The sequence below is a fragment of the Seriola aureovittata genome, chromosome 1 (assembly GCF_021018895.1).
Source record: "Seriola aureovittata isolate HTS-2021-v1 ecotype China chromosome 1, ASM2101889v1, whole genome shotgun sequence".
Classification (NCBI taxonomy): Eukaryota; Metazoa; Chordata; class Actinopteri; order Carangiformes; family Carangidae; genus Seriola; species Seriola aureovittata.
The window spans coordinates 9321173-9339386 of NC_079364.1; the positions used below are offsets into that span (position 1 = coordinate 9321173).

General features: G+C 39.9%; 1 protein-coding gene across 1 annotated transcript in view; it reads left to right on the forward strand.

Moving 5' to 3' along the window:
• Positions 1-18214, forward strand: part of LOC130169710 (E3 SUMO-protein ligase PIAS1-like) — a 55326-nt gene that overhangs the window by 25124 nt on the left and 11988 nt on the right. The window contains exons 2-5 of the mRNA XM_056376662.1: positions 2364-2859; positions 17183-17267; positions 17375-17513; positions 17618-17752. Of these exons, the coding sequence (XP_056232637.1) occupies positions 2364-2859; positions 17183-17267; positions 17375-17513; positions 17618-17752 (855 nt within the window). The remainder of the gene's footprint in view (positions 1-2363; positions 2860-17182; positions 17268-17374; positions 17514-17617; positions 17753-18214) is intronic.

Consider the following 18214-nt stretch of genomic DNA (forward strand, 5'->3'; position numbering starts at 1 on the left):
TATTGTTTTGGTTATTTTTAACATTTAGATGATACTCAGAGCAAAGTAGGGCAGCAGTCGAATAAGCCTCAGTTCTGTCTTCAGTGACCTGACAGTACTCCTGCAAAAAGGATCATAAAGTTGTGCTTGAAAGAAGTAAAACTAAAGCTAATGAGTGAGGTAAGGACTATTTCAGTCCCAAATGATGTATGCTAATTTTGATATGTGGATGTGATATGCAGTTTCAGATAATTATGCATGAACTTTACTCTTTGTATTGTGCATGTTAGTGTTTTCATTTTTCAACTGCCTGTAAGGCTAGGTCACAAAAAAAAGATGCATACAGCAGTCATTTTAAATGTCAATTGAATGCAGCTCTCCAGAGTAACCCAAAAAGAATGTGCCTCATTATAAGAAATGTAATCAAGCCTTAAAGGTTTGATTCTTTTTATGGACGCTACACCAGACATATTCTGTACATAACTAATAACTATCATGTGTGTACATAATTGATTAGCCTCACGGAAACTGACACTAACAGTCCTCTGTGCTTTGTCATTTAAGGGGTGTGTGTTTGTGTGTGTCTGTGATTTTTTTTCATCCCTGCTCTGTAATTAAAGGAGATGAAGGCAGGTGGTTTATATAAGACATGCTTAGAGGTCTGCCCAGTAGGTGTGTATGTGCGTGTGTGCGTGCGTGCGTGTGTGTGTGTGTGTGTGTTTTTTTTAGCTACAAGAAAGGCAGAGCTGGTTCTAATGTGTATATACAGTATGTGTCCATGTTTATGGCTCGTGTAATGCTGTTAAGATTGTCTGTCTTTACGGCCTGTCTCATAGCTATAATTTTCCATAAATTGTCCACATGGTTAATAGATGCTAGTGATGGATGCTAGTAGTTAATGGGCTGAGGTTTCATTTGAACTCTATTTCTTACCAACATCAACCTTTAGATAACCAAGCTAGTGCATTACTATTTTGTTCTGTTCTGTGTGTGCGTGTGTGCGTGTGTGTGTGTGTGTGTGTGTGTGTGTGTGTGTGTGTGTGGAACAATGGATAAAAACTGGTGAAATTTGAGAAAAAATAAAACTTTTGAGTGTGAAAATGCTTTCAGTGGTTTTTGAAGTGATGTTTTGAATGCATTTAAAACTTAAAGCACTTAAATTCACATCTGGGATTTTAGTTACTGTATATGCAGTAACAATAAGTGCAGTTTGTTTCTCTATGTAAATCTAAATTTGTTGTTATTTTTTGTTATTTTTCCCAAGTTACTGTTGCTAAGGGTGTAACTTAGCTTCTCTTTGTCAAATCTTACATATAGGTATATGTGGACAGTTGGTCTGTTTAAATGAAGAGCTGCTAGCACTGGCTGTAGTTTTGGCCAACCCTAAGCTGAACCTAAAGTCAGTGCTTTTTCCCATGCTTTTACTGCAGCTACTCCATCCCACTGCCTCCTGGGAGGTACCGCCTCGGCCTCATGTTGAGCCTTGTGTTGAGCCAGGGAAAATCCTTTGTTGGTTAAAGTTTTTTTTTCTCATTCCAACACTGATGAAATCTTGCTGCATCAAGTGCACTGCTTCCCAATGTCAGTGGTGCCTGTAGTATTAGGACAGGTGCTGATCTATCTGACAGGTTCTCATGCACAGATCAGAAAATGAGGCTGTTCCTGTACTGAGTCTTTTATCGTATGCACTGCAGTGCAATGAAACGCATTTCTGCCAGGAGGAAAGCTCCTGTGTGTGTGTGTGTGTGTGTGTGTGTGTGTGTGTGTGTGTGTGTGTGTGTGTGTGTGTGTGTGTGGTTTTGTATAAACATCTGTGAGGCAAACTGCAAGCTGTGCAGAGCTAAGGTATCTTAATGTATGGAGAGACTCAGCTCTGCCTTTGGCTTTGTTGAAAGGCAACACACCAGCATCAAGCCTAATAAAGAGAGTACACAGAATATTGCTGAAACTATATCCAAATATGCATTTAAATTTCAATCCATCCATTTATATTCATACCTGTTCAGGTTGACAGTAGCAGAAGGACTTGCAGAGCAGCCAAATGTCTTCTTTCTCAGTAACGTCCCCCTGCTTCCCCCGAGACGAGCTGAGAGTAAATCTGTGTTCACACAAAGTCGTAGATGGTTTCTGGCCTCTCATAAATCTCCAGCTCTGTCAGTGTGTTGCGTCAAGCACATAATTTACAAAGTCTTTGGCCACTGTCCTACGCACAAGGAACTTTTTAATTTCCTGTTATGCAGTTGTTTCCCAGAGTACAGAGTAGCTTTGTTTCCTGTCTTTCTAAACACAGTGTGTTTTGTGGAAAGTGTTTTAATATGAAAACGATGCCAGAGTGGACCAGAGTTGATTCCTAATCCTCTTTCTTATCCTCTCTCCCATCACAGCAAATGGTGATGAGCCTGCGGGTGTCGGAGCTGCAGGTGCTGCTGGGCTACGCTGGGCGAAACAAGCACGGACGCAAACATGAGCTGCTGACCAAGGCGTTGCATCTGCTTAAAGCCGGCTGCAGCCCCGCTGTGCACATGAAGATCAAAGAGCTCTACCGACGACGCTTTCCTGCCAAAATGGTATCCCACTCAGAGCTTGCCCTGCCTGGACCGCACCACCCTGCCACAGCTGGAGTGGTTGGAGGAGGGGGCGCAGCACTGCCCGCTGGTCTGACACAGCTGGCGTACGAGGGTCACGCCGGTCACGGTGGAGCCCCGTCGCCTGCTGCCTTACTGCCCCTCTCACTGCTCGGCCCTGGGAAACATGAGCTGACCGGGCTGACGCACCACCTGCCCACCTCAGCCACGCTGCATCCGGTCCATCCAGATGTCAAGCTCCAGAGGCTCCCCTTCTATGACATGCTGGACGAACTCATCAAGCCCACCAGTCTAGGTAAGGAAGCGCGCGAGTGTGGTTTTACTTATCAGCTTTATAGTTTTGAATCAGGACCTTCAGTGTTTGGATCAAGTGGCCTGTCAAAAATAAGGTTGGTTGTTATTATTTCAATGTGTTCAGTAAATATAAGTATCAGATTTGGCCTTGTGGTTAAAGTAAATACCATATAACTGCAATGTACATTATGATTCCAGCCAGGGAACCTACTTACATCTCAGTCTCTCTTTCTCGCTCTCTCTCTCTATCTTGTCAGACCGTCTAATAAATGTGAAGCTACCAAAAAAATAATCTGCAAGGTTATTATTAGTTAGTATATTATTCCCATGTTAATCATGGCAGCAGTCACAGAAAACATTGACATTTGTATTTCCTCTGTTGTGTAAAAAGGTTTCCTGCCAGTCTTGGTGTTGTGCTGCCTGCTAATGTGTTGACAGGCCACAGAGAAGTTAATGCAAAAATATCATTTTCACATTTCTCCGGAGAGTTCAGAGTCGACAGGGGCCACAGTTGGTTCCCAAGAGGTGTTTGTGAAAATATTAATCGGGTGCCTTATCCGTCATTCATCCAACAAAGTAAAAGCTGGAGAATTTGTCTTCTCAGATTCTCTTGTACTAGTTCAAATACTTTACCTAAGAGTGTTTGTTCTCGTTCAGGTGTTTATCTCCATTAATGATCAAGAAAGCCTGCAGTTAGTCACAAGCTTGAAAACAATATATGAATATTAATTATACCATATTTCCTCTCATTAAAAACCGAGAGTCAATTAAAAGCTGGGGGCAAATAAAGACTGGCCCCCAAATACAGGCCGGGGGAGAGACAAGGATGGATAAACTCCTGGTGCCTGTCATATAATGTGGATGGCAATGAAGCATAATGTACATCTCTACTGCTCTAATTTAATGAATTCAATACAATCGTGCTATTTTCAACACTTTGTTGATCTGGATTACTCATCGAAAGTATTTGATTCAGTCATTCTGATCCACTTTTCGGGTGTTGTTTTATTTGAGCCTGCAAATGTTTCACAATAAAAGCCCTTTTAAGAACTAAAGGGTTTTGGTCCAGTGAAACGCTAGAGGGCTTTTAATTAGAAATGGTTTTGTATTAGTTTGTATTAACAGCATAATGCAGGAACTTTTAGAAGACAAACAAGAACGGATCAAAACGAGGTTTCTTACCAAAATATGACCAATTATATATATCAACCAGAAGGAATTAGAAATAATGGCCTGTTACCTTCTGTAGCTGAGGTAAGTAAAGGCCTTTAGGTACCATTTAAGGAAATACAGTACACATAGTTTTCTTTTTTTGTGGATCTGAAAGTAATTTTGAGGGGGGCATTCAGTCACTGGATAAGGTTTCAGTATGCACGACAGGTGAATAATGCTGCTTATTTGGATATTTGTAATGCTATATGTGGACTGCTGTGCTGTAATTTGTTTTTGGTGGGTTGAGCAGTGCTGCCATATGATATATTTTCATTGTATGTATATGTTTGTAACTATGAGACCAATTTTTCATCAGCGTGGAACCACTGAATATAAATGGATCACTGCATGTAGACTATCAACAACATAGCTGACAGTATTGTTACTGCCCTGGAAACAGCTGTGGCCAGAGGCGTTATGTTTTCTGTTTGTCCGTCTGTCCATCTGTGGATATGTTTGTCATGTGAACACGATATCTCTAGGAACACCTGGAGGGAATTTCTTTAAATTTGGCACAAACGTTCACTTGGACCCAAGGACAAACTGATTTGAATTTGGTGATTAAAGGTCAAAGGTAAAGGTCAATGTGACCTTGCAAAACACGTGTTTGGCCTTAACTCAAGAATTCCTAATCTGATTATTGCATAATACACTTAATACCTTTTATTATGAGTCTGATCAGACATAAATGTAAACTGCAACTTGACAACTGTGAGGCAGTAATTCTAATATTTACCTATAAAGGCTTGTGTCTCCTAGGATACTACATTAAGTGAGCAATCAGAGGCCAGGCATTTATAATGTTTGAAGGAAACTCTTCAAGCACAGTAGTTGAGTTTCACTCAGTAGCACTCCTGAGAAAATATTTGTGCACTGGCTCCACATAACACCATCATGTCTTAACTTCCTTAACAAAACTCAGTTTTCATAGTGGTTTGATTGAAATACTACGAAATACTGGTTGTTGCACAGATGTATGTGACATCACCATCTTTCCAGCTGTGCCCCACCCACTTCAAACCCATGAGAGGAACCCAGGCAAAAATGCAAATATGCAACTCTTTCATGTAAAATAGCTAACACTGTTCCAACTTTGTTGGAAAATAGTGTGTTCATGTAAGACCTCACTGAGAGTAAGACGCTGACTTAATAATCCAAATATCTGGTATCTTGTCTTGTCTGATTTCATGAAGGCCCAGCGTTTAAGCATCATGTCTTGTATGCAGTCTGCCTTTTAAATCGCTGCTTAAGAGACTTTTAATCTTGGCTTTATCTTGGTCAGATTTGTCTTTATATTAGCTGTGCATCCAGCACCCAGCCGGCATTTAGCTTGACAACATTCTTTGGGCTCTGGGATATATTGCAAATATATGGAAATGTCTAGATTTTCCTACATTAGCATTTTAATGGAGTAAGAGACCATCTCATGATTAATTTGCCTGCAGATGCATGTACAAACACAGTGCCTGCAGCTCTGTCATCACACTATGTTTCTCCTCTTCCCTCTCCCTTTCTCACTCTATCCATTTCCTGCACATTTCCCTTCCTCCTCTGGCTCCTCTCTCTCTCTCTTTCTCTCTCCCTCTCTCTCTCTCTCTCTCTCCCCTCTGTCCTCCGTCCTCACTCTGTCTCCGTGGCCATCCTCGATTAAAATTTGCATGCAAAGTGATGAAATCATACAGGCATACACCTGTGCCCGCAGAACACACCCACCCCTCATTTGAATCGCACTGCTCGCACACTAACTGATACATGCGCGTCTGCACAGCACTTTGAAAACACAAACGTACTTTCCAATAAATAATGCATGTTTATCGCATTGTTCTCAGAGAAGCAGAGAGAGTGAGAGGATAAGTAAGAGGAGCTAAAACCCAGAGGAAGATGGTGCACATCATTAGACGACACCGAATTTGCTTCAAAAAGTGAAGCTCAGCTGTGGCTTTGGAGGTGGCGACCCTCTTCATCCTAATAATAATGCAGCGCAGTAATGAAACCACTTGATTAACTGTGATTCCTCACTCGTGTGCGGACTGGGAGATTTTTTTTTTGCTTTAAGGCAGCCGTGGTCTCCTCTGCTTGTTTACGTCTCTCTGATCTTCTGATTACAGTTCAGTCCCTCTCTCTCTCTCTCTCTCTCTCTCTCTCTCTCTCTCTCTCTCTCTCTCTCTCTCTCTCTCTCTCTCTCTCTCCATTGTTGGTGCCTCTTCTGTTCGCCTCCCGTTTCTCTCTCCCTAACTCTCTCATTTTTTTCCTGACTCCCTTCCCCCCACTTGCTTACTGTCCTGGTTTGCTGTGGGTTTTTTTTCTGTAGAAAGCTGATTTGTTGGCTATGTATGTGCTTAACCAGGATTCTAACAGGGTTTTACAAGAGCACATATGCATGACAGACAGTGCAGTGAAAGGACAGATTATCACTTGTTTGTTGCGTCCTTGCATCTAAAATTGGAATAAATAAGTCTGTTTCCACAGCTGAACTGGAGGTCATGTATGACCCATGTGAAATTTAAAATTGAATTGGTCTGTTTGCAATTACTCAAACAATTTGGCAAAAAAAACACATAAAAAATGCAAATAACTACAAAACAGCTCAGCAGAAAACAGCACAACATAGGATAGTGGAAGGTTTATGCCACCTGTCTTAAAGAGCAGCAAGATGCAGTACGTTCTTAAATATGGGGCTAAAATTAGATAACATTCACAGTTTGTTTCGCATTTGTTCGTATAAATAGCTGTGCAAAGAATGAACAAACGCTATCTGACATCCAGATGTAGCCTCAGATAAGATTGTATGCTGTCTCTACCATACAAGTTCTGCACAATGTCAATTCCTCACTACAACTGTCCTATAAATTCAGCACTTAAACTGAAATACAGAGATTTGTTTACTACAGTAATGACCTCTTGCATATTCCTCTCATGTTAGCTTTCCCCTCATTTTAAACAACTTTTGGATCATTTCATTCAAAAAGCTTTGGATGCTTTTTATTGCCGTCTGGTCGCAGATACGGGGCTTTAAAATGGAGAAAAGCTTGTTTTGGCAGAAGTTTTGTCCCTTCTGCCACAGCAACCCTAAACAAACTGCATCACTGACACTGCTGTACAGATCCAGATTCATTCGTGTGTGTGTGTGTGTGTGTGTGTGTGTGTGTGTGTGTGTGTGTGTGTATAAATGTATATGGTTGGGATTCAAATGCTGGGTGTCCATGTTGTGTGTATATCTGTGTGTTTCTATATTGGACGTGTACAGTCTGTGAAAACAGATCTTCACTGGGACAGTAAAGGTTTAATTATCTTATCTATCTTTTTCAGGCAGTAATGTCTTTTGACTTTGTACACAATGTACTAATTTAAGACGAGAAGTAGTTTTGTCTGCAATTCTGCTGTCTTTTCAAAAACTGGACTTGATTTGTTTAATATGCATTTCCCAACACTTCATACAGGAAGTAATGTTGAAGTATACTGTAAGTGAACAATTCATGATGTATAATGTAGCTTGATCTAAGAAAGTTTTACATGCACAGTAAGATGAAAACTATGTTCTCTGTCACTGCAGGCCGGGTCCTGTTACTGTGACATCGGTCCAAATGTTAGAAACTGTTCAACCTGCAGCAGTTTGTATCACAGATAAACTCAAGATATGACAGCTGTGGTTCATAAATTCGGTAGAGGAGCTGGAAAGAAATATGGTTATGTGGAATGAGGAATTACAGTCCTTGTGAACATCTTCTTTGATTTCCTGTCTTAACCTGATTGTGCATTGTGTGCATGGAAATGTAGTTATTATCACTCACACGACACCCACCCCCCTTCTCACTCACTCCCTCCCTGTCATTATCCCTCCCTTTCTCTCCCTCCTGCTCTCTGCTGAGTCTTATCAGTCTGTGGGATAAAGGTTAGTTAGGTCACAGTTTAGCCCTGCCAGTATAAACTGGTCAGCAGTCTGGCTGTTCTTTTATTACCACGGCAATCTCACTGGTTGAACTCCAGTCTCATCTCCATCATTATCCGTCCTCAATAGAGAACTATGCGTCTCTACTCATTATTGGATATCACTGTGGTGCACATGCATTATACATGATTTAATCACCATATCTCTGGGAAAAAGATGCAAGTCCATTTTGCGTTTGATGAGTGTTTCATGCATAATGGCTTCTTTCATGGGAAGATGCTGTGATATTCATACAATGGAGTAAAATAATGTGGTAAAAAAAAAAAAAATGTTTCGAACATTGTTTCCTTCAAAGATGAGTCACTCAGTTTCATTTTTGTATACTGAATCTTTTGGAAAACTACACATCAGGGTTTCATTGTTATGAATTTTTTTCATTCCCATTTAGACAGTAGGTCACAGTCATATTTGCACTCTGTGTTTTTTCAAAGGCTCAGAAAATGAAAACGAAAAAAATATCTTCAGCAATACATACAGTTTACTGTGGTGCCAGGACATGAATCACGTCAGCATGGTGCCATCTGCCTGCTGCTTCAGTTGCACTGTGAACATAATAACTTATTAACTATTGATAACGGATGCAAATATTATGCTTATAAAACATGTTTCCCCTCCAACTTATAGTGTAAAATATATGAAAGAAATATTCAATTTACTACATATATATTGAAGACAAGCAACAAATCTTCTTGTCATTCTTGAAACTTAATCAAGTTCCACAATTCTTACATATAAAGCTCATGAAAATATTAATTATTTAGTTAATGGTGTTATTTGCATATATACTGTATACCATATTGATTATAGCTGCACATGCTCAAGTGCCTCTCAGACTGCCACAAATTGATTAAATGAATTGATTTGAATACATTTGATATTCATTGTTTTTAACTGTTGAATTAAAGTGTCCCTTCATAATCTTCATATGTAACCAGCAGTAACATAACGTAAAGCACAACCGCAGAAAAGTTTATTTGTTCTGTGTTTGTAGCCATCTGTTTTATATTTTGTGATGTGAATGAATTGTAAAGTGTGTGTGACAGATGTTCTATGTCTTTAGATATTCATATATGGATACATTTATATAAAGTATGGGAAGGGTAAGTTACATAGTTGTTGTTTCTGAACACACACACTTGCATACATATGTATATCACCACAATGTTACCAACATCTGCAGACTCATTTACAATGCAACATTCCACAAACCTGTCGTCCTGCCACAGTCATTCCTTCACCTCAGAAAATGATTATACAATCACCGAATGTTCCAGCAGCCACATCGACATTCATCCAGTAACATACAGCACAACACTAAGCACTAGTCCCATAATGTAGCACCAGCCTAAATCCTAAACTTCTTCTCACATTTTCAATATATGCCGAGTCTTGGCACATGTTCACTTTTCCTCCCCAAACTATTTACATGTGTAGTGTTGCACTCACCACAAGAGTGTTTGTTCAAGCCTGTAAACTGTGTAGGGTACAACCATAAAGTGTTATATAATGGCTGTGGCCTTTATGTAACGTAGATCTTTCTATTTTTTCTTTATGGTCTTCATCTTGATGATGAAATAATTACAGGATTTAATCATTCTGTCCCCGAAATAGTCTGATATGTTGTATTTTAAATATATTATTATGTTGTCGATAAACTAGACCAAAAAGAAAAACAGGAGAATAGAATCAGGTCTATATTTAAGATAGGTTGTCATTAGAAATATATTCTATCATATTTTCTATTTCCGGATCTGCTTTGATTGGCAGGTGCCAGTGTTTTACACTGAAAACTGGTTCAGAAGCAGCTGTAACTTCTTTACTTCCCATAAAGGCTTTTATTGTGAAACACCTGTAGGAAGTGCTGATATTAACTACCAGCTGCCTAATATCAACAAAACATCGTAAAGTAGAATCAATCTTGAATGAATTAATCCATAAACTCTGGGTTCAAGTCCTCAGGATGGCAGTCAAGCACCATGCTGGAGTGTCCTTGAGCAACCACGCTTAATCAGTGCAGACCAGTGTTTCCGTACATCTTGTTTTGCCCTTGTCCTCAGTGAATCAGTAAAGATAGTATATCACATACACTATCAGCTACATACAACAGGTTATTGTGGTGTTGTTCCTAAACATCTACAGCACAGAAACCAACAGAGCACCTCTTCACTCCACATCAGACCACCACCTGACATTTACCAGCACACACTCTGACCCCTGCGTGCTCCCGAGCAAAACCTTTTTTCTGGCTGTAAACATCTCAGGCTTCTCACAACAAATGAACATCAACAAAGGAGCCCTGGCTGCGCTGAACTATAAACACGCTGCACAAAATGGCTTCCATCTCTCAGAGCCTATTAAACCAGCATTATTTTCTTCGAAGCCCGGGTTGATGCGTTGTCGTCATTGTCATCATCATCATCATCATCCCCACCAGCTGCCTGATTAGACAAACCCCAATCCTGATTGAAACTCTCAACATTAGCCGACCTCAAACATAAGCAACTCTGTTCTTTCCACTGTTGTCAGACATTTAATGTTAACTCTCAGTGTGTTTAATGGTATACTCACTTGGGCGTGGCGTACATTGCATGAGGGCAGCTCAGGAGATATTGTGAAATGCCTCCTACAGTCTATACATTGATATGGGTAGCAGGGCCAGCTGCAAGACTGAGAAAATGTAATGCCAGCCTTAGTCCTGTAAGCACATTGGAATGCCTTAATGAGCCCTATAATATATATAATATATAACTGCACAACAGCCTTATGCAGATAATAAAGGGTAATCACTGCAGTTAGGGGGGAGAGGAAATAACACTTCTGGAAAGTTTTCAGTTGTCAGTGTGGGTGTAACATCCAGATCTGACCTTTTGTTGCGGATCCTTCCAGCACTGTAGTTTTGAATTTGAGTGACGCTGAAAGGATTTTTGTCTTTGTTCGGCCTGTGAATGTTGCGCATGTATGTGTGTCTGTCATTGTGTGTGTGTGTGTGTGTGTGTGTGTGTGTGTGTGTGTGTGTGTGTGTGTGTGTGTGTGTGTGTGTGTGTGTGTGTGTGTGTGTGTGTGTGTGTGTGTGTGTGTGTGTGTGTGTGTGTGTGTGTGTGTGTGTGTGTGTGTGTGTGTGTGTGTGTGTGTGTGTGTGTGTGTGTGTCTGCGGTGTACCAAACAGAGAAAAAGTAGCAACACCACTAACAAGTTAATAAACTCCAGCTGGGCTTTGTTGTGCTGGAGACAGGCTGTAGAGCTGAGCACATTCTCTGTAGCTTAGCTCACACATCTTCTCTTCAAACCAGAACTCAGCCCAGAACCAAGGGTTTTCTAGGTTTTCACGTGCTGTCGGTTCAAAATCAGCATAGTAAGAATATTCATACTTTCCATACTAGCAGGCAAATGAGCTCTTTGGTAGCCCCCCCATATTTCAACTATGAAATACTATATCACAGCTGAGTTTCAGTGTAGCTGCAGCAGAAAATGTAGAAAAACTTCACTGTAATGTAACGAGTGCCTTGAGACCAGATGTGACCAAACTGGCTCATGAATCTAGTTATGTGCAAACGTGAATGTGCAGGGTGCAAAGGCTTGTTTCATCTCTCAGATTAGAGTTTTTCCTCTGTGTGCAGAGAATTTATGTTGGACCTTAAAATGAAGATGACAAGCATTTTGTCACCTTCATCCCCATGTGACCAGTGATCATGTGGTTTATTTCCTTCACCACATGAGTATTACAATTTTCCCCCAGTGTCTCCTGTATTCAATGAGATTGACAAAATTATACAACTTCAAAATAGTATGTTTGAAGTGATCGTGGCTTTTTTCATTTGAATATTTATTCAAATTTGAGAAATGTTTAAAGGTGTCACACTCAGTTTGCAGTTTAGAAGTTTCATCTAGGTGAAACTCTTTTATTGACACGTGTTTCAATTATTTATTATTCATTTATATCAATAGGGATGATATAAATATTAGAAACACTACTTAGTATAACCAAATACAATTCAACAGCACTACAAACTAGGGCTGCAACAAGCCATTATTTTCATTATCAATTAACCTGACGATTATTTTCTCTAATTGGGGTGGAAAAAATATTAGAAATACCTCTCAGTACAGCTGTTTATATGATACCTAATTAAGTGGCAACTGACTGTATGTTCTGGGTTGTCCTTAGATTATTTCCTCTTCAGTGTAAACATCAACCCATTAGAGGTATCAACCCATCTGTTACCCTTCCCCCCATCTGTCTTTCAGTATAAAATAGTATAAAACAATGTGAATGCAGCATAGTGTCCAGCACAGCAGGGGTCTCAAGCCCTCAGACCACATCCCACGAAGCACAGAGAGTCTGCAGGTCTTCATGCTATACAGTCACTGCAGCAAGACGCTTCCTCAGTATGCACTATTTAACACAGACAGTCCATCACAAACTGAAAAGAATCGTCCATTCAAGAAGTCCATTCTCTTCAAGACAGCTTGGAAAGCACTTTTTTCCCCCATAAACTCTGTAATATCCACTTCACACCCTTGTGAAATGTCACCTCAGCTGCCCTTCTGTCCTGTGATGACTGCACCTCATCAGCACTGAAGTTAAGTCAGAACAAACTCTTAGTACTTCCTTGATGCTCGGTTGGAGATTTGTGCTGATAGACGCTCTTATTTCTTTGTTGTAATTAGGCTTGTGCCTCAAAATTAATGTCCCAGTGATTTATTAATGTTCATACTCTAATAAGCACCACTAAGCAGAAATACGATTACATGCAGTGGCAGAAATGTGCTTAATAATAGTAATTACAATCCTGCTCACAGTGTCATTAATTTTGAGTCTTCTTTCACTGAAGTAGAGACTTCATTTATTGTAATTATTCTGTATGTTGTGTAGTAAACCTTATGCTTTATAATGACTCAAATAAAAAGCAAAAATATTTGTGCAACACTTTTAAAATTGAAGAGAAAAGACTTAAACAATGATCATCAAAATAAGATACTTGATATTTCAAACCTGTTTTTGCTTACCCAACCTTTAGCCTGCACTCCTCTATATTAGTTACCCAAATTTAGCAGATGATAGATTTGCTGATTGGTTGAAATGATGATTTACTATCTGTCTCTGTTACCAGTTCTCTGTTCGCCCATGTGTTTTTCCTGTGTGACAGTATTTCTATTTTTGTCTGTTTGGGTATGGTTTAGAATTTTTTTATAAATGAAATAAAATACAAAAATGTTTTGGCACCAATACAATACCAACAGTATATTTTGTGATATTTTGTCAGTGAATGGATTGTAAAGTAAATGAGACCGATGTTCTATATGTGAGTGTTTAGATTTATATAAGGATACATAGGTGTGTGTGTGTGTATATATATATATATATATATATATATATATATATATATATATATATATATATATATATATATATATATATAAATGTATATGGAAGGGTACGTTACATAGTCGTTGTTTCTGAGCACACACATATAGTACAGACTGTACATATACAGTGAAAAAGTCCAAAATCACCATAATCTTGTCAGTATTTGCCGACTAATTTACAATATCACATTCGACAAACTTGTAGGTCTGTCAGAGTCATTCCTTTACCTCAGAAAATGATTACACAACCACTGTATGGTCCGGCAATCACACCAATATTCATCCAGTGACATACAGCACACGGCTCGAAAAGCTCTAGTCCCATAATGTAGCACCAGCTTAAATCCTAAATCTCACAAAAAATTATTTCCATCAGTAAATTAAAGGAAAAAAAAACTGAAAAATTAGTAGAGAAAGAGGGTGACAATGCCTCTGTCCATAGGACACGAGGGGTCACTGAATGGTTTGATGAGTATGAAAATAATGTGAATCATATGCTTTGGCCTTCAAAGTCACCAGATCTCAAGTTAAACACCTATGGGATATTTTGGACCAGTGTGATAGATGGCACTCTCCACTACCGTCGTGAAACACCAAATGAGGGAATATCTGTCAGAAGAACAGTGTCCGTTTCTCCAGCAGAGTTCAGACACTTGTGGAATCTGTACCAAGGAGCACTGACACTGTTCTGGGGCGTGTGGTGGTCTAACACTTATTACTGTTTTCGGATATTTCTCGATGTCAGGCGCTGAAGGCTCATACTTCATACTGTAGGATACGTTACAATACCTCTATATTTAAGCTTTCTCACCGCTCAATATGACGCTGGAACCAGCAGCCAGTTAGCTTTGTTTAGCATAAATACAATAAAAGGGGAACCAACTTCCCCAAAAAAGTCTGGCTCATTACCCTCCTGTAAAATCACTACTTGTCTTTTTTTACACTTTGGTTTTTGTGTGGATTTAACAAATTAGATCTAACATGTTAATTAATGAGCTTTAGAGAAGCTGGCAGACAGATTTTGTTACCGTACGACAGAGCCAGCCTAGCTGTCTCCCCCTGTTTCCACTCCTCATGCTAACCATCTGCTGGCTGGAGCTTCATATTTAACCGACAAATTACGAGAATGTTTTTGACCTCCTCATCTAATTCTCTGCTAAGTGAAAGGGAACTATTCATATATGGGGTTTTTTTTTAATTATAAGCAGCCTCATTATAACTTTGTCTAAATAAAATACAGTATACATTTGACAACATTATGATTTAAATCAGACCCTGAATCTGAGCGTTTAACTCCAGGGTTCAGCACTTGACAGTTTTCAATACTCTAGACTTCTGCTACGGAAATAGACTCATGTCAAGCCTTAGTTTTATTATCACAAAGATACGACTTTGGGAGTTTGCATGTGCATTAGGGTAAAAGTAAGTTAGGGTGTGCATGTACGTGCGAGTATGTGTTTATGTGAGTGTGAGAGAGATGGAGAGAGAGAGAGAGAGAGAGGAAGACATCAATCAAAGCTCATTTCAGCCCTTCTCATATCTCTCCTCACCACACACATTGAAACACCAGAAACAAATCCACTGCCACAGAGAGAGAGTGAGTTAGAGGGGGGGGGGGGGACAAGCAAGGACAGAGTTATAGAGAGAGAAAGAGAGAGAGCAAGCGAGGACAGAGTGAGAGAGAGAGAGAGAAAGAGAGAGCACTTTCTATTTATAGCCAGAGTGCCCGGAGAGGAGGAAGACTGTTGTTCGAAAGCACACTCGATGCTCATGATTTTGTTCTGCAGTACACACGCTGCCACTCAAAAGATGCAGGGACAGAAACATATGATAAATACAAGCCATACAAATTATATACCATGTGGGTGGTGAAATGGGTCATTACTGGGAAAATGAATGGCTGTTTGAAAGGCTGATGAGAGGAGGAAAATGATTGGTCCAATAATTATCCACAGGAACTGTAGACTTTGTCCCCCTCAACACCTTACATGGAAAGAAATTACCTCTATGTACTTGATGCAGTGTGTGTGTGTGTGTGTGTGTGTGTGTGTGTGTGTGTGTGTGTGTGTGTGTGTGTGTGTGTGTGTGTGTGTGTGTGTGTGTGTGTGTGTGTGTGTGTGTATGTGTATGTGTGTGTGTGTTAGTTAGTGTGTGTGGTGTTAGTGTGTGTGTTAGTTAGTGTGTGTGTGTGTTATCTGCACCATCATGCATGCACAGCTGTCACTTACGAACAGCAACAATCATGATTCATAACAGGTAATTCTTTGACTCATCTCCCCCTCTCATTTACACAGCCTTCAGGCCAAAAGATTTCTACTCAGACACAAAATGTTACAAAGGCTATAAAATACTACACTGTTTCAACAGCAGCTATACTCTGTAATGCTTACTCACCAGTGTAAGAAGCAATCTTGTGGTGAAGGCTGAAAGCTTTTGCTCAGTGGAGAAGATTTTAGCTGGTTTCACCTTCGAAACAAAACAGTTTCCTGCAGAGACGGACGTTAGTCGGCCCTGTTTGTTTGTCAGACACATCACCGCTCCTGAAAGCTAAGCCTATGATTAGTTGCAAATTTGACAATAAAATGATGTGGCATGAATGAATGTGGTGTGGCCAAGTGTGTTTGCATTTATGTGCATTATATGTTAAACCGGTTTTGGCCTTAACAGATTAACCTGTCGACATGGTTTGTTTTTTCTGTAACACTCCACCGACTTTCAAAAGACCACCCACACACACATTATACATTTCAAAACACTATTAAATGAAAGATTATTACACTATCAGCTTTGTTTTCATTATACTTACCTACACAACAGAACATTGTCTTCTTACATGATGGATCTTGGTGGAGAGTCATAAATAGTATACAGTACTGTTTAGACATAATTTAGAGGTTCATTATTAACATTGCTACGATTTTATTTTCCAGCACATAACTTGTACTATAATGACAGATTTGGGTTCTGTTGGAATATGGATGAAACCAACAAGATTTAATACGTTAATAAGTGAGTTAGAGAGCCCTTTAGTTCAGTTTTTATGTTATGCTAAGTCGATCGCCCCCCACCTCTAGCTTCATGCTGAACGCACTGACTCGAGAGTGGTCTGGATCTTTTCATCCAGCAAATGAAAAGAACGTTGAGAAGCATATTTCCCAAAATGTTCAAGTGTTCCTTAAATACAGATGCAAAACAGATTTGAGCCCTCATAGCTCCTTGTTTCGTGCTAACCTTCTGCTACATACACACACAAACTTTCTTTGCCTTTGTGAACCTGCTGTCTCTTTAATGGGGGCTGGGTTAGTTGCACCAGTTATTTCCAGCACCTGTGGGTTGGCCTATAAATAGAGCGCACGCACACACAGACACACACACACACACACATTTCCACATTTCTTCTTCGTCTTCACCTCTGTGTGGGGTGGTGTGGTTTTGACGTCCAGGTGTTCTTGAGCTTTTGAAAATTTTATGCACACAAGCTGCAAGAAACACCCACTTATACGCTGCTGTGCACACACTGCGTCACTCTCTGCATTTTTCATGCTTATCTGTGCATTGAAACAGTGTTTATTTGCAGAGGCTTGGTTTTCCTGATATTAATGACTGCGGATCACTGTTTTGTTTTTTATAACTGGCCAGTTGGAAAGAAAAACATAATTCCTTCTTGTTTTTATATGTCATTTTCTCAGGTATTTAAAGTTTCTTAAAAATCTCCATCCCCTTTCTTTCTCTGTCTCTCTTCCTCTCTATCTATCTATCTCTCTCTCTCCCTCTCTCTCTCTCTCTCCCTCTGTAGCTTCAGACAACAGCCAGCGGTTTCAGGAGACGTGTTTTGCCTTTGCATTAACACCACAGCAAGTCCAGCAGATCAGCAGCTCAATGTAAGGCCGCCCTCTCAACGCAGGATGCTGAATGGCTTAATGAATAATTCATGAATGTACATGGTTCCTGCAGATTTGTTGTAACAAACTTGTGTCCGTCCTCAAAGGGACATCTCGGGGACCAAATGTGACTTCTCTGTTCAAGTTCAGTTGCGGTTTTGCCTGTCGGAGACGAGCTGTCCTCAGGAAGACCATTTCCCACCCAATCTGTGTGTGAAAGTCAACGGGAAGCCGTGTAACCTGCCGGTGAGGAGCAATGAATTAACCACATAATCGAGTGACACTGCACGTGAGAGCTTTAAACCCTGATGAGAATCGTAATGTTTCTAATACTCTTTTCTGTTACCCAGGGTTATCTTCCTCCAACCAAAAACGGTGTAGAGCCCAAGCGGCCCAGCCGGCCCATCAACATTACTTCACTGGTCAGATTGTCCACCACTGTCCCCAATACCATTGTGGTGTCGTGGACCGCTGAGATTGGGAGGGTAAGAACCAAAGCCTCATGTAACTTCTAAATGAATGGCGACAGTTTTAATACTTTATAAATTGTATAGTAGTATAAATATGTAAATATTTGCTTCAAATATGAAGAGTTGCTCGCTTTTCTCTATGTTCAATGTCTAACATTACTTCGGTCACTCTAGTGTCTTTAATTGAGCATATTTTTTAATCTTCTTCGATCCAACCAAATGTACTAATTTCACAAGTTATTAATATATCAATTAATCACCCCTATGACCTTGTGTGGTCCAAATGCAGGGTGAGTCGAGGATGAGTGCACGCTTATTGATTAAATCAGCCTTTGATGAAACATTTTAGATCAAATAAATCAGTTAATTTAACTGAAACTAGTCTGTTCTCTCATATACTGACTTATATTGAGGAGCTTGACCCACCATCTGCAGACAGGCAGTAGAGGGCAGTAAAGGAAAAGTCTCACAGCTGAA